The following is a 23770-nucleotide window of genomic DNA, read 5'->3' on the forward strand; positions in this document are numbered from 1 at the left end:
CTTTTTCTGACCTTTTTTTATTGATTAGTAAAACATCTGATTTTAATTTCAGATGATCTTTAATCTGAGTTATGGATAAGATATTTAATATACTCTCTTTTACAAATGTGATATTAAACACAGCACTTTTTTCCAGATCATTCCTTAGAAAAGTATTATTTCAAACATGGTTCATCTACAAATAAAAACTCAGTCTTTACACCTTTTTTTGTACGTGGAATTACTGAGTCCGTAACTGGCAAAATTTCTGTAAAATATAATAATGAGTGGAGGATATATGTCTTTATCAAATGTTAAAATTCAGTGACAGCAGGTTTTAAAAAATATATATATTTCCATATCAAGTTAAATATTTTTATGAATGAAAAAAGTTTTTTTTTAATGTACATTTGGAGGATAGTTCCATGTAAGGGAGAGAATCAAGTTCACTTTGAGACTGATTAAATTCCAGCTTGCTACTAGAAACAAAAAATCCTGAATGATAACCTATTATTTTTAACAAAGAAAATACTGATTTAGAATGTTAACAGCTTAATATTTCATTAAATAGTGTATGAAAATGTTAAACATATATCTCTTAAAAGAGTTCATTTAGTTACATCAAAGAATCTTACTCTATATTAAGATTCTTACTATATTTTCCACTGACGGCAGTCTGTACTGCCATCAGTGGAAAGCATGTGTCAATACTCTAGAATGCTTTTTGGGCAAAAAGATTTTTGCCCAAAAAAGCTTTTTGGGAAAAGTTTGGTTTCCTTTTTGGGCAAATCTTCAAAAATATATACTATTTGCCTTAGCAATAATAAAGTTTTATATTAAATACTATTGAATAGAAAAAAGGAATATAATACAATGTGTGCATTACATTATATTCTTGATAGAAGCAGTACATATGTTGTTTATTACTTTACATTACCTATTCCAATCCTTCTTATGACTGTGCCACTTGAGCACCAGAAGTACAAGGTACTAGCCAGAGTTGCTTTCTCTGTTAGTAATGGTGTTCAATATACAGTCAGTCCTGAGGTAAACAAAATGAAAATGTCACTTTAGAGCTGAACATTTCTTGTAATTTGGTAGAATACTGATGTGTGATGACAATACCTTTGGCTCAAAGAACTACTTTCTCCTCACACTCCTCAGTAAGCCTGGCTTGAGATGCTTGTTAATTTCAGAATAGCTAAGCCAGTTTCAAGAATAATATCATTTACAACCTGTTTGTTGTTACAGCAGTTATACAGTTTTATAAACAACTGATAGCAGTATGTTTAATCACTTTTTCACATACTTACAATTTTTATTTCATGTATATTATATCTACAAAATGTAAATTATTTAGTCATAACTTGTGAAAATCAACCAATTAAGTAAACATATACATAACACTCAGTGTATATAATGTAAACAAACATTTAACAAACCTGGACTATGATCTCTTCCACGTGCTTGAAGCTGTCTCTGAGCATGTTCAACTAAACGCTCTGTTACAGATTTGTGTGGCAGTGGACCCCTTTCAGGATGATGAAATTTACATTTGTTACCATATGTGCATTTTTTAGCATAAGGACAAGGAGGAGGAGGATGAGGCTGTACCCGCAAGAAATTATCGAGTGTTGGACCTGACCTTCCTAAAGGATCATCTGGTGGCATAAATCTAACAAACAGAAAAAATAAACAATATTTACATATGATAAAATTAGAAAGTGGAAAATAAATTAAGAAATAAGTAGAGTAATAAAAAAGGTAGATTTTTAAAATTTTATAAAAAAAAAACTTGATTTAAAATCAAGTCATCTGTCATTCAAGCTTGTAATAAAAAGATGATAATCATTCTTTTTCAAAATTTTAGTACTCTTAAGCATGCTGAATATAATTCCTTCACTCTTACATTTTTGTGTCCTCTACTAAACTTTTCACATCTTTGATTTTAAGTTTTATTTTTTTCTGCTATTTCTTCTTTCACTCATCAAATTAGTTTAATGAGATTGCAGCGATGAGAATTTAGTCAGTCCTACTTGGAAATAAAACAATTCTAATGGATTGTTACAATGATTGATAACTATAAGATGGTATAAAATCATTATTTTATTCTGTAATTAAAATATTATGTTGGCTTTAAAAATGTTTAGCAATTCTGTATGTGAGTTTTCTGATATCATGTACAGTAGGCTCATGAAAAAATATCATTAGTGTATGTTATTTGATTATGCAACCAAAAAGGAGTATGTAATGAAAATAAAATCAACTGTGCAGACACATATGAGGTCTGTTCGGAAAATAACTGAACATTTTTAATTACGCTCCAATGGAGATATTTAATGACGTGCAGTTGGCAGCATTGTGTTCCACATAACCTCCTCTATAACATATGTTCTTGGATTGTTTGTTGATATCTTGTTCAGTTTTTGTGTTATTGTTATTTGAGTGCAACGTGCTTAAATATTAGTAACGATTTTTGTAATGTGCAATTTTCAGGAGCAATGATATAACATAAGTTTGTGTGAAACTGGGGAAAACTTTCACACAAACATTTCCACTTTTGAAACAAGCTTATGGAGATGATGCTCTGGGTCGTACACAATGTTATGAATGGTTTTCAAAATTTAAAAGTGGTCATCAGTCAAGTGAAGATGACCCTTGACCAGGAAGGCCTTTGGCTTCAACTGATGACACACACTTCCAGAAAATTAATGATCTGGTGCATGCAAATCGCCAATTGACTGCCAGAATTAGCATCTATATTGAATCATGCAATGACATTTTGATTGAAAAATTGAACATGCATCAAGTTGCAGAAAAATTTGTTACTCATTTGATGACCGAACTGCAGAAAGAATATTGAGTGGATGTTTTGACAACTTCTTGAACAAGCGAATGACAGTGAAACATTAATGCAAAGGATCATAGTGGGAGGCAAAAGCTGGGTTTACAGCTATAACATTGAGATAAAAGTTCAATCATCATAATGGGTTGGCAAAGGATCTCAACTCCCCAAGAAAGCACATCAGTCTTGATGCAATGCCAAAATAATACTCTCTGTTTTTTTTTTTTTTCTAATGGAATTTTACATTTTGAATTCTAGCCTCAAGGTGAAACAGTGAACAGTGTATACCTATCATCAAGGTGTTTTACAATGGATATGCGAAAAGATCCGCAAAAAGAGACTGAAGTTGTGGTAAAACAACTCATGGTTCTTCACCACCACAATACGTCCACACACTCAACATTGTCAATTTGTCAGTTTTGTGCCAAAAATCAGATGACTGTCCTTCCTTTGCCTCCCCACTCACCAGGATTCCTTGTGATTTTTTTGTTATTTCCAAAATTAAAATCAGTGATAAAAGGACGCCGTTTTAAGACTACTGATGACATTAAAGCCAATTTGTCATGGACCTTAAAGGACGTTTCAAATGAAGCTACCCAGGACAGCTTCACAAAGTGGAAACACTGCTGGGAAAAGTGTATAAATAGGGGAAGGGATTACTTTGAAGTGGACAAGAGCCAATAATCTATAAAATTAATAATGATTAAAAAAATAAAGTTCTGTTATTTTAACAGACCTCATAATATAGTGAAGCAGAATCAATCATCTTTTATTACTGGGAGTAAAATCATACTGTACCTGTATGGATTTTAAATTGAGAGAGTAAGTTCTGAAATACTTTATAACAAGTGTTAAATACAGGCGTAACAAAGTCAGACGGCAATAATTGTATGAATTGGGGATCAAGATCTATATTCCCCATCTGACTGTTTATAATACATGTGTAACAGAACACACGTCATCTCTCTTTCTCTTTGTGTATAGGCAATAAATAGCAGGAAAAATAATCACCTGTCATTAACAAAAGAATACATAAGTATTCTTTCTTCTACAACTCGTCTGAATTCAGGATTCTCTTGAGCTAAATCCCTGTAGTTATCATTGGAAACAACAATACCGTCAATTTCAGCCGCTAACCGTAATATATATCTATCGTCATAACATATCATTCTCTTGCCACCAACAAGGCGAGATGGTGTGAATACTAACAATCTTTCTCTTTCTAGTTCATTCAGAATTTCTTGATCTGAAAAAAAAATAAAGGAAAATAATACGAGCAAAGAAAAAAAATATATATATATATATGTATGTATATATCCAAGACAAAATTAAAACACAATTTTCTACCCAGAGTAAAGAATTCAACAATGCCTCTTATCTTATGCTTATTGTTTTTTTTTTCATTTAATAGTGCTTTCAAGGATTTCCCTCATTGACAGTTAATAATTTTTTTTTTTTTTAAATTACACATCAAACTCAAAACATAAAAATGTCTACATAATATAAAAATATGTAGTCAAAAGTAAAAATTCCATTTGGTCAGCCACACATACATTACTGTACTAAGATTATTTAAATTTTTATAAATTATATGAATGTGCTATTACCTATGGTGGTCCTGATAAGAAAGTCATAATCAAACCCTGTACATTAATCAAGCTAAACTAACTTTTGAATATACTTGTATATACAATATTTTTCTAAAATATTATTATTATTATTATCACATCCTTTTACAATTTCTAATATTTCTAAATTTTAAATGTTCAAATTTCAAAAACTGTCCTCTGCTGTTCCTGGCATAATTTATATCTTCAGACCTGCAGTACTAGTGCCTGACCTGTTCTTTTGATTGTTTAAATATAATAATTTTCATTGTCTGCACCTTATAAGCTTTTCCATACGCCCTTTTCTAGAAAGAATCCCTTTGTTATTTCTTCTACATTCTTCTTCTTTCATTTTATCTTTCTTTATTTTTTCTGGAAACTTCTCTGCCCATTACAGTATGCTCACAAAATGTTTAAAATTCATCTTGTTCCTTTTTGATAGTCCTTGTATGTTGCATTCTTTACATGAATATTAACAGGAAACATGAACAATGTTCTGCAGTTACACCAATTAGAAAAATAAATGCAAAGAAATAAGACTGATCAATAGTAGTATAATTGAAAATATTATTGAAATTTATGTGAAAAAACAATTTAATATATATGTGAAAAATTGCAAGATATTTATAGACGAACAATCAGGTTATAGGAAAAAATCATGCATGTGACTTTTGTTTTGAATCAATCGAAGCAATCTTTAGATAAAACAAAACCATACTACTACATGTTTATACTTTAAAAGAACTTTTGAGACAAATGATAAAAAATTATTGTTGAAAAATTAAAGTTTTATGGAGCTGAATTTAAAATAGAAGACAAAGAATTAAGGTGGACAATGTGATCTCTAGTGAGAAAGCTGTTGTTAATTTAGTGGTACAAAGAACTGTGATAGGAGCTTTACTGCTTATTTTATGGATATATAAATGACATTAAGATAAGCATTTCATACAGTAATGACATTAAGATAAGCATTTCATACAGTAATGTAAAACTGTTTGCTAACAATATTTTGGTGTATATACAAGGTGATGATGTAGATAGTGCTATAGAGAAACTTCAAACATATTTAAATAAAATTACCAAATGGGTAAATCTAAATAAAGTTAAATGCAAATAAAACAAAATTTATGGTATTAAATAACAAAAATCAAAAACAGGTTTCAGAAAGAATAGATAGATATTGAAAGAATATATTAAATATTTAGGAGTTATCACTGATGATAAGTTGAAATATGGCAAACATACATATTGATAAATCATGTAAAAAAATTTAAAAAAATTTAATTTGTTTGCTAACAATATTTTGGTGTATATACAAGGTGATGATGTAGATAGTGCTATAGAGAAACTTCAAACATATTTAAATAAAATTACCAAATGGGTAAATCTAAATAAAGTTAAATGCAAATAAAACAAAATTTATGGTATTAAATAACAAAAATCAAAAACAGGTTTCAGAAAGAATAGATAGATATTGAAAGAATATATTAAATATTTAGGAGTTATCACTGATGATAAGTTGAAATATGGCAAACATACATATTGATAAATCATGTAAAAAAATTTAAAAACGTTTTTTGTTATGTACAATTAGAAATAAATTAAATTATATTTAAGCTGTTAATCTACATAGAAGAATGGTGACACCTTATGTAAATTTTTGTGCTTCAAAATTGCATGGATGTAATGAGAGCCAAATTGACAGAACATTGAAGTTACAAAATGTACAAGCTAATATAATAGAGTGATATGAGTTAATTTTTGAAAGTTAATCAGTTTAAAAGTGTTATTTTAATGTTAAGGAGATTATACTGCAGGAATATTAAGTAAAGGATATCGTTCTTAAACTTAATGTTATAGTAAGAAATGGAGAGGTTTCTACATATTTATTGAAAGATATCACATTGTCAAAAATATTAGCAGTTACTCTTTAAGGAATAAGAATTAAAAGAAAAAAGTAGCAACTTAAGGATCATTGTTACATTGGATTTAAATTACAGGGTTATCATAACAGAATGGTGTGGTTTTGAACATGGTTTAAATTAAAACAGAATTACTTACAGTTTATTTTTTATTTTTCAAATTTTTCATCTCAAACATTTTTTTACATAATTAATAAATTTCAATATGTGCACCCTTAGTCGCTCTACAAATGTCCAAATGATACTCAACTTCTCTCCAAACATTAGTTAACATTTCTTCGTTAATGGTTGTCATTGCTTCATTAATCCTGTTTTTTAAGTGGTTTAGGTTGCGAATTTTTTGTGTATAAACAGCGCTTTTGATGTACCCCCACAAGAAAAAATCGCAAGGTGTCAGGTCTGGACTCCTAGGAGGCCAAAGTATGGGTCCTTGCCGGCCTATCCATCGATCTCCAAATTTTTCGTTCAAAGCGTCCGTGACCAATGCATTGAAGTGCAGGGGAGCACCATCTTGTTGGAAATGAAGTTGATGAATGTTATAGAGTTCATCCAGCTGAGGAAAGCAATAATTGGTTAACATGTCAAGATACACAACTCCATTAATTGTTTTTTCAGCAAAGAAGAAAGGCCCTATTACACGATTTTTCATCACAGCACACCAAACATTAACTTTAGGCGAATCGCATTGTTTCTCAATAATTGCGTGTGGGTTTTCAGAGCCCCATATTCGTGAATTGTTTCTGTTAACACATCCATTCACATGAAATGTAGCTTCGTCTGTAAAAATTATATCATCTAAAAATGATTCGTTTTCACTTATTCTGTACAACATTTCAACAGCGAAATTGTAACGTTTTACACCATCATAGGGTTTCAATTCCTGCAGTATCTGAATTTTATAAGCGTGTAATTTCAGTTTTTTATGTAAAACTTTGTGAACTGTTGATTTTGGAATACCTAATTCGACACTTTGATTGGGGATGGACTTCCCAGGACTTCTAATTGCCGATTGTCTAATTAGTTCAAACGTTTCGTCCGATACACTTGGTCTGCCGGTTGATTTCTGTTTCTTAATTGATCCAGTTTCTTCGAATTGTTTGAACCTACCTGTTATGTTATTTTTGTGTGGTGGATCTCTTCCGAATTCACGTTGAAACGCACGCTGAACTAAAATTACGGATTTTAATTCAGCCATCAATAAAACACACTTTGCTTTGTCTTTATCTGAGAACATAGTAACTCACTAAACTCACTGCAACAACAATACAAGAACTGATGTTGTGGTTACAACTGCTGATAAACTTTTGGGTTAGAGGCTTTCAGAGATACCAATATAACATCTAGAAATTTCCCTACAATCTTCCTATGAATTACTGAAACCACACCATTCTTTTATGATAACCATGTATTTAATAGTATGTCAGAAGTAAAGGATAAGGTTAATATAGTAAAATTTAGAAGAGCATATAAAAATTATATATGAATGAACATTGAATAATCATGTAATATGCAAAATGGGAAATGTATTAATTTTTGGTAATGTAATAAATTATCAGCTAAGAGTTCATCAGATAGTGATGATTTATGGTGCAAAATTATTTAATATTAAGGTTTGTATGTGACATTATATAAATATATAATTTAAAATAACTGAAATGGTTTAATAAAATTCAATCAATCAATCATTCCTATGCAATGTTTTATTGGTATCCAAATGATCCACAAACACCACACTCATACACACAAAACATACTTTAAATTTGAATTCATTTAGTATTCAGTTATACCTGTAATAGGATTATCTGGACGAGCAGCTTCCTTTCTCCATTTAGGGACAAAAACAGTAATTTCTTTATGTCCCCTTGCACGAAACCAATCAACACATAATTTGATACCTCTGCATGAGAATACTTCTTTGTTACCATGACTGAAAACAAAATACATAATTCTAAAGTTTCTAAAATACTGAAATCAAAAAAATTTATTAACTTGTTATGTTTGGATTACCAAGATGCAATATTTATTACGTCATTATTACCTGCTCATTCTGATATCCCTTCTTTCTTGGTCACTCTCTTCATTTTACCCAATAGTTAACAGTCTCTAATATCTTCCTTCACTTATCAAGTGGATTAAATTTTATTTAGCTATATTCTTAAAATCTTAAGGTAAGTTTCTTTTAGTAGACAAAATTTTAAATGGATTTATGTCAAATTGATTTGTTTGTGTAACAATTATTTTCTTATATAATCATATGGAAATTTCCAACAACAATTTATTTCCAACAATTTAAACAAATTTCCAATTTGTTTTGATTTTTCTTCAGTTTTACTTTTAATTTAATTAGATATTAGTGTGCATACAATATTTTCTATTACATACTCAACTATATAACAAATTTCATTCCAGAACCTTCCAGATTTCAATAGTTAATTTAAAAACATAATATAAGATAAATTATATTCTTTTAGGTTTACTATTTTTAGTAATTATCTATTTGAATTATCAGTACATTTAATAAATTTAGTTTTTTAATGAAAAAAAAATCAATAACTAGTTTTTATCTTTTTATTATTACTGAATTTTCTATTTTTCTAAACTATTTTGATATAATCATACAATATTTTTAATAAGTCAGGCAAGCTTGGTTATCTTTTCTTAATTGTTGATCTTTCCTTTTTAATGGTGGTTTGACAATTGTTAATTAGTTTCAATGTAGGTCAATGTAGGTTATTCCTACAGAAATAATGCATCCTTGGTATTTGTATGATTTGTGAGAATCCGCTGCCTTTGGATTTATCCATGGCTACTGTAGATTCTATCCTAAGGTAGATTAAGCCTACCCTGGGGTGCTTATTAGGTAAATCCAGACTTCCCAATCCCTTCTTATAATATATCAATAATAATAAAAATAATAATAATAATCTCAATTTCTTCATGAAAAATGAAATTAAAAATCATTAAAATTTTTACTAAGAGGTCATGTAATTTAGTCACATAGAGGTCCATATAAAGATGAATAAGGATATGAAGCTAAATGAATAAATAAATTTATGTGAGCAATCATCAAGTTTATTCATTGTTTAAGTTTATTCATTCAAGTTTATTTCATCATTTAAGTAAAGTTATGAATAATTTGAATGAGTTTAAAATATAAACAAACATGGAACAAACAACTGACATAAAGCAAATGATTATGAAGAGCAAACTGCAATTTTTAACTTTTATTTCCATAGACAAGACACAGAAAAGTTTAATAACAAAAGAAGATAATAAATATCACAGATAAGAAAGATTAAATCCACAAGGAAAAACTCTGGAAGACTTAAGGAACTCAATGATAAGCATATTCAGTATAATGAAATTCATTAATTCAACAGTCACTTGAAAAAAAAAAGAGAATAAAAAATAAGTAAATAATGTAGAATACAAAAAAATTTCTAAACAAAAATGATATTTTTTTTAAAATTCCAATAAAACTTATTTTTGACGTTACTAAATGACATTTTGTACGGTAAAACCTTTCTAAAGCAGCCTCTCAATAAAAATCTTTTTTTGTAAAATTTTGAATGAAAAAAACAGGAAAATGTAAGTAAACAGACAATTTTCACAATGAAAAAGTTAAATCCACTGTTTGAAAGCAGTTCTTACATGTATGAGCAAAAGAGATGGTTATTCAGGGCTTATATTAAGTTCAAGCATTGAAAGTGGGAAGAATAAATTCTAACTATCATGAGGCTACCTTAAATATGACCTAACTGTTGTTTTGTGCTTTAATTTAATAATGAATTAAGTTTTTAATAAGGCCAGTTAGGCTGAATGAAAAAGCTAATTATTTTTACAGGTCAAAGAAGTGATATAATGAATGTAAAAAACATTCTCAATACATACTGTTAAATTACTTTTTTAATTTTCTATGTAGAGTAAAATACTGTAAAAACTGAAATACTTATGTTTACTTCTTTCTTCTTAAATTAATTCATAGGCTATATAATTGAGTAATAAAGTGAAATATATATATATATATGAGGTGTGTTCAGAAAGTAACAACAATTTTGAAATTTCCCGAGCTGTATTAGTCCAAATCTCAAGATTTTTTTGTTGTATTGGTAAACATGTTTGAAAAGTATCTGTACATATTTAGCCACATTGGATATGTTTAGTCTGTTGTCAGCGGTCAAAAGGTACAATCAGTGATTTTTTATTTGTATAAATAATGGGTCAGAGAATTTGTATTACATTTTGGTATAAGAATAGAATAAAGTGTAGAAATGTTTTAAAAATGTTAAATATTGCTTTTGGAGAGTCTGCTATGAGTAAAGTTTACAAGTGGTATAAGCATTTCCAAGTTTGCGTGTGACAACAAAATTTTTGAATTTTGAACAAAAACAGCAGCGAATGGAGGTTGCTCAGGAGTTGCTAAATGAAGTCAATAACAATGCAGAACTACTGAAATGTGTCATAACAGATGATGAACATGGGTTTATGGATATGATGTCGAAACTAAGGCTCAATTGGCCTAGTGGAGGCATTCTAGATCACCAAGACCGAAAAAAGCTTGACAAGTGTGGTCGAATGTGAAGGTTATGCTCTGTTCTTCAATTTTAACGGCATAGTACATCATGAGTTCTTGCCACAAGGTCAAACGATCAATGAGTACTACCTACAAGTTCAATGTCATTTGCGTGAAGCAATCCAAAAAAAACACTGGATTTGTGACGAAACTATTCATGGCTTCTGCAATACAATAATGTGCCTGCTCACACTTCATTGCTTGTTCGTCAATTTTTAGCCAAAAACAACGCTGTGACGATATCCCAGCCGCCATATTCGCCAGCCATGGCCCTGTGTGACTTTTTTCTATTCCCAAAAATAAAGAGAACCTTAAAGGGCCGTCGTTTTACAAGCATAGATGAGATTAAAAGCAAATAGCTGAAAGTGAAAGAGCTAAGCACTATTCCAAAGATTGAGTTCCAGAAGTGTTCAGAAATTGGAAAAAGCGCTGACAAAAGTGTATAATCTATTGGGGATTATTTTGAAAGAAGATAACATTAATGTAGACGAATAAATAAAATTTTTTCCAAAAAACAAAATTCTCGTTACTTTTTGAACATACCTCATATTAACTGCAAGTAAGGATTTATATATATACATATACATACATACATATGTCAATATATGTCTAAAAATCACCATGCAAGATTTAGGATAAAAAAGTTCAAATTGACAGAGTTATTAGTTAGAGTTCACACTGAACTTTACAGCAGGAAAAGCGTTTCGGCTAATGTTGAAGGTCCTTTCACTCAAAGGTTATTGAGGATCTCATGGCAAAAACAAGATTATTAGATAAAGGTTACTGTCTTTTTTGTGACAATTATTATATGAAATTACCTTTGTGCAAAGAGCTGCTAGAAAGGTCCACTTATCTGATTGGAACTGCAAATAAAAATATTAAAGATTTGTCTATAACTGTTGTTCAGACAAAATTGGGGATAACTGAGAGCATTTATTTCAGACCAAAAGAAATTCTTTTAGCAGGTTATAAGGAGAAAAAAACATGGAAGCCCGTTTCTATGATACCATCAACATGCCACATGGAAGATAAATTAATTAGGAGTAAAAGTAAAAAAGAGGTGGTAAAACCTGTACTAATAAATAAATGTAATATGTTTAAGGGAGGTGTTGACATCAAAGAAAAGATTATTTATCATGTATCTTGAACAAGGCAACTCATTGTTACTGAAAAAAAAAATTTATAATATTCTTGATATGGCTCTTGAAAATGCTTTTTATTTTGTACAAAAGTAACACACAACAAAATCACTTAAAAGATGACAGTTTTTATTTTAAAAACATTAGTAGAGCGTGTAGAAGAACCAGCAGTCAATCCAATTCCTCAAGTAGCCAGTTCCCAGCATGAGTTGACCCTTCTTCCAGGTCGTAAGGAGGGCAGTTTGTGGGACTACAAAGAAAAGAAGGTCTCGTTATCGGTGCCCTGGTTGTAATTCTGGTGTACACTTGGTCTGTTTTCATAAGCTGGGGCATTTCTGGAGGCCTATATCACAGGGGAAGAGGAAGCAAAGAGAGAGCAGCAATTCAGAATAAGTCCATAAAAAAGAAATATTTTATTGATTGAAAAATGTTTAGTTATAGATTAGTTTTTTGTTTCTGTATATATTTTGTCTTTGTATAACTATACTATTGGTATGGAACTACAAATTGCGTTTCATTATAATTTATTCAAGTGCTTGATAAAATGTAAGAAAAAAAGGAAGGATGTTTTTTGTGTTTAAATAATTTTTTTAATTGGATAAATAATAAGATTTTTATACGTATTTCTTCATCATAAAATTCTGCTTATTTTTTGTATACCAAAATTTCACTTATTTGGTATTTAGTCTGATATAAATGAACCAGAACTTCTACAATCAAAAATAATATATAAGAAAATTTACATATATTTTACTTTATATTCTTACGTAAGAACGCAATACCAATAGTACTAATACCAATAGTAATAAGATTCTTCAAAATTTTCTCATCAAAGTGATGTATTATTTGATATAGTTGAATATAATGGTTAATTTTCTGTCGAATTTTGAATGTAAGACTGCAAAAGGTCCAAAAAAGGCTTGGAATTTTAAAGAAATTCAATAGGCACTTATAGGGTTAAACGTAATTATTACATTCAAACTATACTAGAGCATACCTCATAGCAACATTACTGCCATCTATTACTACAGGTCTAAAACGAAGTGTTTCAGTATCACTAACAATGCTAGCAGTCACCACTAACTGTGATTCACTACCACTACATTCTAAATCTTCCACAGTATTTAGAGCCGAATCACTATCAGATCCAAGTCTTGGAGATGTCTGTGCACCAAGCTTGATCAACTCCTGAAAACATATACAAATTCATCATTAATTAGAAAAATAATAAGTAAAAATGCAAATATCTGATACAGTTAATGTTGTTTGATCAGTTATATTTTTTCAACAGATAAATAATATAAACAACTGAAAATGTTAATGATATATTTATTTCATAAATTTTCTACATGCTACTCAATAGAAATACAAATTCTATTAACAACAGATATTTAAGTTAAATGAATATTTTGAACTAACTAGGGTAAAGTATATATGGAAGAGAATAAGTTTTAATTTTGTATAAATTATGTTATATTATAAATGTTAGTTACACAATTATGATTTTTTTAATGCATTTGCCTTCTTTTATTGACAGAAATGTAAGACAGATATGGGTGAAAAAAAAGTATAACTATAATTTTTTTGAAATTGTAACATAAAGTTAATTATTCTTATTGCAACTTAATTTGTTGAATAGTAATACTATATATTCATTTAATGTAAGCTTTATTTTTTACACAAGCTTTTATGTAAAGGTTATTTAAATTTTTTAATATTACACCACATCATTAATATAAAACCTATAGCAAAATCTGTTATTGCAATAGCAATCATGTTTGTATAACATGATATACCTGTAACAGTTCCTTGCCCATGGAATAAAATTTTTTTGCAGCATTTCTAAAATGAGATTAATTTTTTATCTGTTTAGAAGAAGTAAATTACTTTATGTAAAAATATAAAATCAAATCAATTTACAAGTGCGGAATAAAGTTTAATACTAAATGTTTTAACTAACATTTTACATCTAGTAAAAACTATTTTAAATAAATTGAATTAGCTATAAATAAAACTACAGTTTTGTATCATCTAATATCTGAGCAGTAGATTCAGTTCAATATATATAAATAAAACATTTTAAATGCTCAGAAGCATATAAAGTTTTAGATTTAGATATTTTTGATAATTGCATTTAATGAAATTTAAGGTATTCTTAGATTCACAACAATTTTAAAAAAAAGAGCATTTTATAACATATTTTATATTTTATTTTGTACAATTATATTTTACAATGATAATAAGACAAAAATCAGTCCAACCAACAGAAATGTCAAATTGTTATTTCTCAACAAAAAAAGGTATTAAGCTGATGAAATTTATTATGGATTTTGTGAAATTATTGACCTACAGTACTGACTAAAAGAAAATATGAGGGAGGGACTTCTAGAATGTCTTTATCACTGAGCAGTGTACTTTCTGTATGAGTGAGCTATGAGGATGATATATATGAATGTAAATGAAGTGTAATCTTGTTCAGTCTTGACCTGAGGCTGCACAAGACTACATTCATTTACTTCATTTACATTCATACTTATCATCCTCTGAAGTAATACCTTATGTTGGTTCCAGAGGCTAAACAGAAAAAAGTAAACTTCTCTGTGGGTACAACATAGCTGGTTAACTGAAGCATAATTTCTCACTTTCTTTTCAATACTCACTCAAATTGATATTTTTTGAATATTTGTAATAAATTTATTTGTTTCTGTTAAAAAAAATGCAATATGATAACTTGTGAATAAAGATAAGTATTTTGTTTTTCAATATTATTACTATTGAAATAATCATAAAAAAACACTTAAGATTTGATGAGGATAAAGGTTAATAAAGTTCTTATTTTAACAAATTTACATATAGTTTGCAAAAATATTTGAAATAAAAAATAACAATAACAAAAATAGCCTTTAATTTTGCATAATTAAAACAAAATAAATGTAAGCTTCAAAATTATAAAAGTAAAATTCATATGACTTTTATTCATTAAAATAATCCAAAAAAATAATCTTATAAGTAAAGGAAAACTCAAAAACGCCCCAGAGGTTGGCCACAAATTGATTTAAAGGAGTTTCCTGAACCTTAACCATATTATTAATATATCTAACAATATATGATGAGTATAAGATTTTAAGTAATCCAACATGGTGATGATTTCAGACTGGGAATTGGTGAGGGATAGTGTCTGTGTTCTGTACCGATGGCTTTCAGAAAGTAAATATAAGAGAAATTGTTTATGAGCTAGGGAGGTATTAAAATTAGGAACAGCTAAAGCTAAATACCTTCAGTTTAATTTGCAACATAAATAGGTGTCATTTTGTGGTTATTCAATAATTATGATTACTGGCATTAAGTAGCAGTATATTTAAACCTAACTTTATGATAAAATAAAAGTTATTTTGATCAATTTTCCCATTTGAATATTAAGTTAGGGTTTTTTTTGGCTAGATGCCCTTTTTTAATTGAGAATGAAAAATTTAAATTTCATTCATTCAAACCCAAAACCTTTTGAAAGACTTAAATGCTATGATTGCATTGCATTGAGGTAAATATAATGTAGAACCTTTAATATAAATGATTTTTTTAAATAAAAATTTTTAAGAATTTTTGAAGGTACTGCTTAAATCATATGGTTCTTTAATAGTTGTGACTACCTGAAGAATTTGAGTTCAATCACAGAAAAATTGGAGGATTTAGTTTCAAAATTATGCATAATGTATAAACTAGCTACTGCAAACACCCTTTTTAAAAATCACACAAAGAGAAATATAAGTGAAGCAGAAATTTTAAAATCAAACAACATATCTAGGGGCATTAATCTTAAAGGTAGTATTTATGTTGCCCTTAGTGCAAAAAATAAGGTTTTATTTTTAGATGATTTTTTTTTGTGGAATAATCAAACTAATTACATATAATAAAATCAAACTGAACTGTTTTGCTTTAATGCATTTTAATGAAACGCTATGTCATCATTATTAAATATTTATCAAACTAATGTATACTCCTATATGTATATGTAGTATACACGTACCAGCTATGTACCATACGTGTATGTTACCATATGTGTATGAATAGTATATCTCTATAACACTATCTTCTAGAGCTTCCTCAAAAAGTCAGAATGTGTTTATAAGTCTCATCACTGGTGTCAACAAGTATGAATTATACAGACCAGAATTTAGAGAATTAAAGATATTAACTTACCCAAGTGTTTATATTTATCAATGTGCAATCCTTGCTAAAACAATAATATTATTCCTAAAAAAATAAAATCCATTTCTAAAAACCAAACAACAGAAGCATTTTCATCTAACATAAAATGTATGTTTTCATGTACTTTGGCTTATGAGAAAGGGCTTTATTGTGCTTATGTTGCATTTTTAATAAGTCACCAACCATTAAAAAGATTTTCCAATTTATTTAAAGTAAAATATATTCTTTTACAGAAACAGTGTTACTCTGTGAATGAGATTTTAAAAATGTGAACTTTCTGCACTTCCATTTAACATATTTATTGCAAGAATTCTATACATATCTGCACAAACAATTTTCATTAACATCATTCAAATTTTTTTATTTATTTGTAGGTTTTTTAAAATATATTTAGTATTTTAACACATCTATTTATAAATTAACATGGATTTTAACCACTTCCACTCTTTGTTTCATGAATAATTAAAAATTTTGTAATGCAACCATACTCAAAAGTTTTATAACAGTTTCCCTTAATCCACCCAGGCAAATGCTGGGATAATTCTTTTTTTATCTGTGGAATAATGTACTTACCCAATCCTGATGAGATCTAAAAGGTGCAGCAGAAATAATTATCTATTTTAAATTGTGTAATATTTTTGTTCACTACTTCCTAAGGAGCTGATATTTATCCCATTGCATATTGCAGTTGAAAGTATCTTCTGTTACATGACCTTGGTAGTCAGTACAGAGTGTTGGTCAAATGAATATCATACATTAGCAATATAAACTTTTTTCAAATGTGCTGAAAGTGTCATACGAATACAGCATTTGTTTTGGCAACATTTTAAAATCGGCCAGAATGGACAAATTCTGTTGCAGAAGGCAATTGCAAGGTAGGTTAGACCGTTCAGAACAGCACCTGCTTCAAAGAAGCCACCTGGTAGGCCATGCACAGTTCGCACCCTGTGATCAGTTTGTTGCCATTCGCAAGCCTTTAACAAATCAGATAGAAGTGCATGACAGATGTTGCATCTGGATATTAAATTCCATCCATACAAGATCGAAGTGGTGGAAGAATTACTTCCCAGGGATCTAGAGGCATGTCAAAATTTCTGTACACAGCTTCTGGAAATGATAAACACTGAACCAAATTTTCTCAACAACTTGATATCTGATGAGGCCCATTTTCATTTATCTGGCTTCGTAACAAACAAAACTTCAGGTACTTGAGACCTCGCAATCCTTATCAGCTTCTTGAATGACCACTTCATAGCAAAAGTTATTGTGTAGTGGAGTGTCTGCTCAGGGTATTATTAGTTACCATTTCTTTTGTTTTTTTTTGAGAATGATGTAAGCAACACTTTCACAGTCACAGCACATCATTATGATATTATGTTGTAAAAATTTGTTCATTGCAAATATACCATAAGAATATCAGTAAGCAGTGGAGTCATGGTTCAACAGAACGATGGAACTGCTCACACAGCAAGAACATCTGTATCAACCTTACGAAGAATGTTTCCAAAGCACCTTGTTTCCTGGTTTGGTCATGTCAACTGGCCATACCACATTCACCTGATTTATCAGTGTGCGATTTTTTTCTGTGGGGATTACTGAAATCCAAAGTATATGCTTACAGGCCAGCTAGTATTCAAACATTGAAAAATAACATTTGCACTAAAACTGAGGCCTTAACAAGACCCTCTGTAGGTTTATAGCAAGTATGTGTGGTCGTGCCAAAGATTGAATTGCGAACAGTGATTGACAGCCGAAGAAAATAATTTCCAGAAAGGGACATTGTAAGGAATGGTATGAAGTGTTCACAGTGTACACTAATAACATGCAGTTCTAATTCTTCATGCTTAAATATTATGTTTAAAATGAGTCTGTGTTTGTGATACCTGCTATATATATATATATATATAATACATATAAAATCATCAGAATAAATTAATTATTTGCTTATTTATGTACATGGACATATGATACTGTGTACATTTATGCACTGTAATGAAGGGGCAAGATTTTCATACTGAAGATCTATTTAGTGCCAATGTTTTCATTATATAAAGGTGATAAAATGATAAACAGTGTTTTCGGAAAGTCACTGTGCAGTATACTTTAGAATTATGTGGTGAATGCTGTTCTTTTGGCATTCGATTGGTTTTCCTGTGGGTTTGTTAGGCATTGCTCAGAAATAAAACAGGACATTAGTTTTGAGTTGTGATTGAATGTGGTTAGTTTTGTTTCATGTTGGTTTGTTTATCAGAATCAATAGTTACAAGGAATGCATGGTTCTTTCGGTAGAGGAATGCATTTTTCTTACAGAACACATCTTTTGTGAAGGTGATAAATATACTGATTTAGTGAATCATACTCCTGTTCCTCACCACAATGAAGTTCGAACTCTTACTGAAAAACTTTGGGCAACAGGCCCTGTTGAGGATGCTGATTGAAGTGGAAGACCACCTAAACTACATGAAAAGAAGCTTCTTGTTATATTGGACGCTACAACTGTCAAAGTCAATGCATAAGTTATCACAGCAGCAAGATATTGGACTTGCTACCACACATAAAACTGCAAGAAAAGAACTGAAACTTGTCCCCTACTAACTAATGTGTTATCGAACTAAAACCTACAGATCATGCCAAAAGACTGAATTATTGTCATGGTTTTAACGTTTTACTGACCAAAATTCTGTAGGTATTCTTGACATTATTTTTTTAACAGGTGAAGTGTGATTACATTTGGGAGAATATATTAATTCACAAAATACACAACTGAGGTCAACAACTAACCCCCATAAACTGCACAAAGCGAAAATTGGAGTCTGGGTCGGTGTGAGTAGAATGTGCATTGTGAGTGTCTAATCTTTTTTGAAAATACAGTTAATAATGTTCGTTATTGGGCTTGTTTTAACAAACTTCATTAGTCAGTTAACAGAAATTGAAATAATTAAAAAATCCATGGTTGGAAATCAATGGTTTGGTTCCAACAAGATGGCGCCACAGCACACATAGCTAACAGGTCAATGACTTTTTTTACAAAATGTCTTTGGAGAAAGAATCATTTCGAGGGGTGAGACCTGCACAATTGCTCAATCTGACTCCTCCAGATTACTTTCTAGGAGAGGCAGTAAAACAAGCAGTATACTGCAACTGACCATGCACAAAAAAAATGACTAACTAAAAACCGCAATAATGGTATACATACAAGATATTCCAGTACATCAGCTGGTTAAAGTGTTTGAAAACGAACTGAAACGTGTGTAGTGATAGTGATTTTGGAGGAGGTCATTTTTAATACCTTTAATAAACTATTCCAGTTATTATAATATCAGTTTCCATAAAATAATGAAATAAAAATACAAAGTAAGAATTACAAATTTTTGTCATTGCACTTCTATAATCCCAGTGCACAGCAACTTTCTGAATGTACTGTATAATGCAAGTATACTGTTAATATAAAATTTGAGTAGTCCCTTCATTCCTTTATGGAAGCCCCCCAAACTTTAACTTCCAAAACGTTTTGCAGTAAAAGTATATTCCTCCTTAAGCCTAATACTTAATTTTGAAATTTCATTTAAGAATAAGTAAGGACTAGGATAGGATATTACATAAAAAGAAAATTATAAAATAATGTCATTTTGTTATTATTATTAAGTAAAATATCATAATAAAAAAAATTAATAATAACAATGACAAAATTGTTATTAATGAATAACAATAATCCAGAAAAAAAAAAAAGACTTAATTATGTTAATCTGGAAAAGCTTCTTGTTTCTAGACAAACGTCTTCTAAAAAAAAAGTGAGAACATCCGCAACAGTTGTAATAGACCATTTTTCATTCTATTTTTTATAAAAAATAATAAGTTTATAGAATTTTTATCTGAAATTTTAGGAAAGAAGTAAACAAGTTTTACTAGTTTTTTTCATGAGAAAAACTTTCATTCATAAAATATAAACTGCATACATTCCATCCAGTACTATCACTTACAGCAAGCAATTCATTTTGTCCCGGATTTGGTCCTAGTTTCTGTAGGGCAGCTTGGACTTGTCTCTCTGTGTAGCCAAGTTTGAGTGCAAACTCGACCTTGGCCATGTATGCAGAATGTGGCAGACTGACATAGTCGGCATATTCAGCAGCGAGTGTATCCGATGCTGTACGGCTGACGTCATGATGACTGTGGCCGCTGGTCGACGAGACTTCAACTTCTGCATCGGAATCGTAACTGGAGTCTTCGCCTTCGACCTCTGCTTCTGTTTTTTGTTCTTCCCCTCCATTGCATCCGTTAAAACTGTCCACATAATTCTGAAAAAAAAAGAAATGTACAAATATAAATAAGGTTTACTTTCATAAAATATTAACAAATAATAAACAATGCAATATTAAAATCAATTACGTCTCATAAAATATGTGCACTTTGACGTATTTCATAAAAATAACAAAATTTATAATTTATCTTTGAAATCAAGAACTGAATAATATCAGAATTGCTAAAAACAAAAACGGTTCTAAAACGTAAAAATATAATGTTATTCGATTCTTTAAATTTCAACATTCTGAAGTCTGGTCCAAATTAAAAACAACAAACAACAAATCAGCAATCCTAAACTGACGCCGATTTCTAAGCTAAGAATGAAATATAATCTATAAAAAAAATTGTGTAGTCAGTTTTACTTTCTTTAAAACATTATTTTATTTAAAATATTGAAATCCTTTAATAAAACGATTATTTCATAAGACAAAAGAACTGTTTGAACAAATGGATTATACGATGAGAAACAGCTTTACCCTAAAACTATAAAAAAAGAGGTTAAGTAATTATTACAAAGTGAGCTAAATCTATCTGGAATGCGAGATCACGTGTTAACACTTTTTATCTCAAGGTTTCTGAGTAATTTTCTGGAAATTTCCAGAAAATTCTTTCAGTATCGGAAATGTGACTTAAGGCTGTATATCATCACGCTATAAAAATCTAATACTAAGTAATAATAAGTAGAAAAGAATAAAAAAAAAAATTTACTGCTAATATTATTTTGAAGAAATTTAAGAAGCCACCAGGGGATCTCTCTCTCTGTCTGTATGCTGCGTGCACGCACACGCGTACCAAAGTATATTTTATAAAAACACTGAAATAGTCTATGTGATCGTACAAATAAAAAAAACTTCCTGGAATAGATTTCAGAATCTATTCCTTTTTTGAAGTCGGTTAAAAAAAATTACACTTGTTTCTTTTCGATTATTTTAATTAGTTTTCTTGTCTAATTTTTTCTACTCAAATATTACATCAATAAAATAAATTGTAAAAATGCAATAAATGGTAAATCGATAATACTTTTTTAATTCTTTAAATTTCAAAGTTTTGATGTTGGCACCAAATTGAAAACGAATACAAAAACTTAATAAAATTTAATCAAAGAATCGAATTTTTTCACATTATATTGCGCTTTTTTTTCTTTGAAGCCAATTTTGTATTACTCTTCACTGTTCACAGTTTTATTTTCATTTTAAGTATTTTACAAAAAAAAAGATAGTCTTCCTAAGATTAAAACTAAGGAATGAACGAAATAACATAAATAGATTAGTATTGAGAATGAGCTAAACTATCTAAGATGTGAGAGTATATATATGTATATATACAAAAATCTTTCATTTACGTTATTCGGAAAAGCTCACAATTGAGCCCACACTAGAGAAACTTCCTGAGATAAAGGAATCGCTCAATTAGTAAGTTTGATAAAGGGTAAGGCATGAACACGCATACAAAACAAAATAAAATAAAACACACTGAAACTGAAAATCTCATATTTTTTTAATTCGGTTAAAAATTAAAATAACCACAGGAAATACACGCACATGAACAGAATGGAAATTATTTCAAATAATTTCTACCCATTAAAATGTATAATAGCAAAATTAAAACAACGTGGCGCCCAGTTAATGGGAACGCACGAGCGAAAACATGTGGTAAATACACGTGCCACCACAACATTAGACTGTAACTTTCACTTTAAAAATAATATGCTCACAGTAATAATAAAAAAGATAATGTCAACATAAGAGAACTACTGTAGCAGAAATAAGCAAAAATTTTAAAGGCGCCTATATAAGAAAGGATTAAAGAATTTATATTAAGAGGCCTTAAACGTGTTAACATACAAAAAGTAATTTAAGTAAAATTGAACATTATTAACGATGTATCAACGACTTTAATTTGCATCAGATACTAATGGAAGTTATTTGGCATCGGGAAGGGTAGGTATCTGGTCGTAAAAAGACTACAATAATCTAACCGACTCAAAACTGGAAAAGTTGGGAAAGACTAGCATTAACGAAAAAATTATGATTATTGGGGTAATTGTAAATTTTAACGGTTTTCGACTTTAATGAAACTTTAACCATTGGAAATAATAATTATAAAAAGATATGACATATTACATGAAGAATTTCTAAAGCATGCCTAGGGATATTTCCTTTTGAAATTAAAATAAAATAAAATTAAAAGATTATTGCAAAAAGTTCTGTCAAAAACATTTTTTCTCTCCCCTAAATCTATATAAAATAATTTTTTTAGCAATTATCTTGCTTACTTTAAATTAAACAAAAAGAAGTTACAGAATCTAAGATTAAAAACCAACATTTTTAGCATCTTTTATTCGACAAATTTTTTTAAATTTTAGGATCAGAATTGTCTCTCTTCTGATAAAAAAAGTAGGTTATTATCGATTTTATAAAAAAAAATGTTAAAAAACAGCAATTAAATTCCACGTAAATATGCAGCAGTAAATCTCATCTTAACTTATTTTTTAAGCGGAGTTTTTGAACAAGATTAATTCAATGCAGTCTTCATTAAGTGGAAAAGTTAAGCCACACCAAACGAAATTTTCGCCTTAGCGGTCACAGGAAACGTCTACACCAGATATATATATTTCTCAATTATAAGCTTCATGTTTATAACATGTTTATGAACGTAAACTTTGATCTATTAGAAAAATTTCTTTTTGAAACGAAATACACTAAATGAACCACCACGAAATGAACTACCAAATACTAACAAATAAAAGCTACAAAAAATGACCTCTCTTGTAATAAATTATTTGTGGTCGTGTAAATAACAGAAACCTGTTACGCCGAGAGCAAATTTAATTTTTAGCCCACACACACACACACGCGCGCGCGTATATATACTTTTTATTTTAATAAAATGCATTCTAAAGATAAACTTTATACCTGTTCATTTTTCGTAAAGATGAGTGAGGGATATCTTTACAATTTAAAATTAAAACGTCTCAGAAATTACACAAGTGGTAGGTTATTATTAATGACACTCATAAAAATAAAAAACTATCATGTCGAGTAATATCATACAATACTTTAATTTTTTACGGATTGAGCAACAAACGATAAATTCTACAAATACATAATAGAAAAACATGTAAGTAGAAAAGATATCTTTTGTGTATTTAAACGCAAATAGTAGTTTAAGAAATAAAAAAAGAGCAATAATTATGC

The 23770-nt window shown here is 29.4% G+C and overlaps 1 protein-coding gene across 2 annotated transcripts in view; it reads right to left on the bottom strand.

Moving 5' to 3' along the window:
• The window catches only part of Regnase-1 (zinc finger CCCH-type containing protein regnase 1), a 162845-nt gene that overhangs the window by 10274 nt on the left and 128801 nt on the right, over positions 1 to 23770 (bottom strand). For both annotated transcript variants that reach the window (XM_075362438.1, XM_075362446.1), the window contains exons 2-6: positions 20252 to 20566; positions 13063 to 13253; positions 8141 to 8280; positions 3836 to 4070; positions 1422 to 1654 (exon numbers count right to left, since the gene is read on the bottom strand). In XM_075362438.1, the coding sequence (XP_075218553.1) occupies positions 1422 to 1654; positions 3836 to 4070; positions 8141 to 8280; positions 13063 to 13253; positions 20252 to 20566 (1114 nt within the window). The remainder of the gene's footprint in view (positions 1 to 1421; positions 1655 to 3835; positions 4071 to 8140; positions 8281 to 13062; positions 13254 to 20251; positions 20567 to 23770) is intronic.

The sequence above is a fragment of the Lycorma delicatula genome, chromosome 1 (genome assembly GCF_047948215.1).
Source record: "Lycorma delicatula isolate Av1 chromosome 1, ASM4794821v1, whole genome shotgun sequence".
Lineage (NCBI taxonomy): Eukaryota > Metazoa > Arthropoda > Insecta > Hemiptera > Fulgoridae > Lycorma > Lycorma delicatula.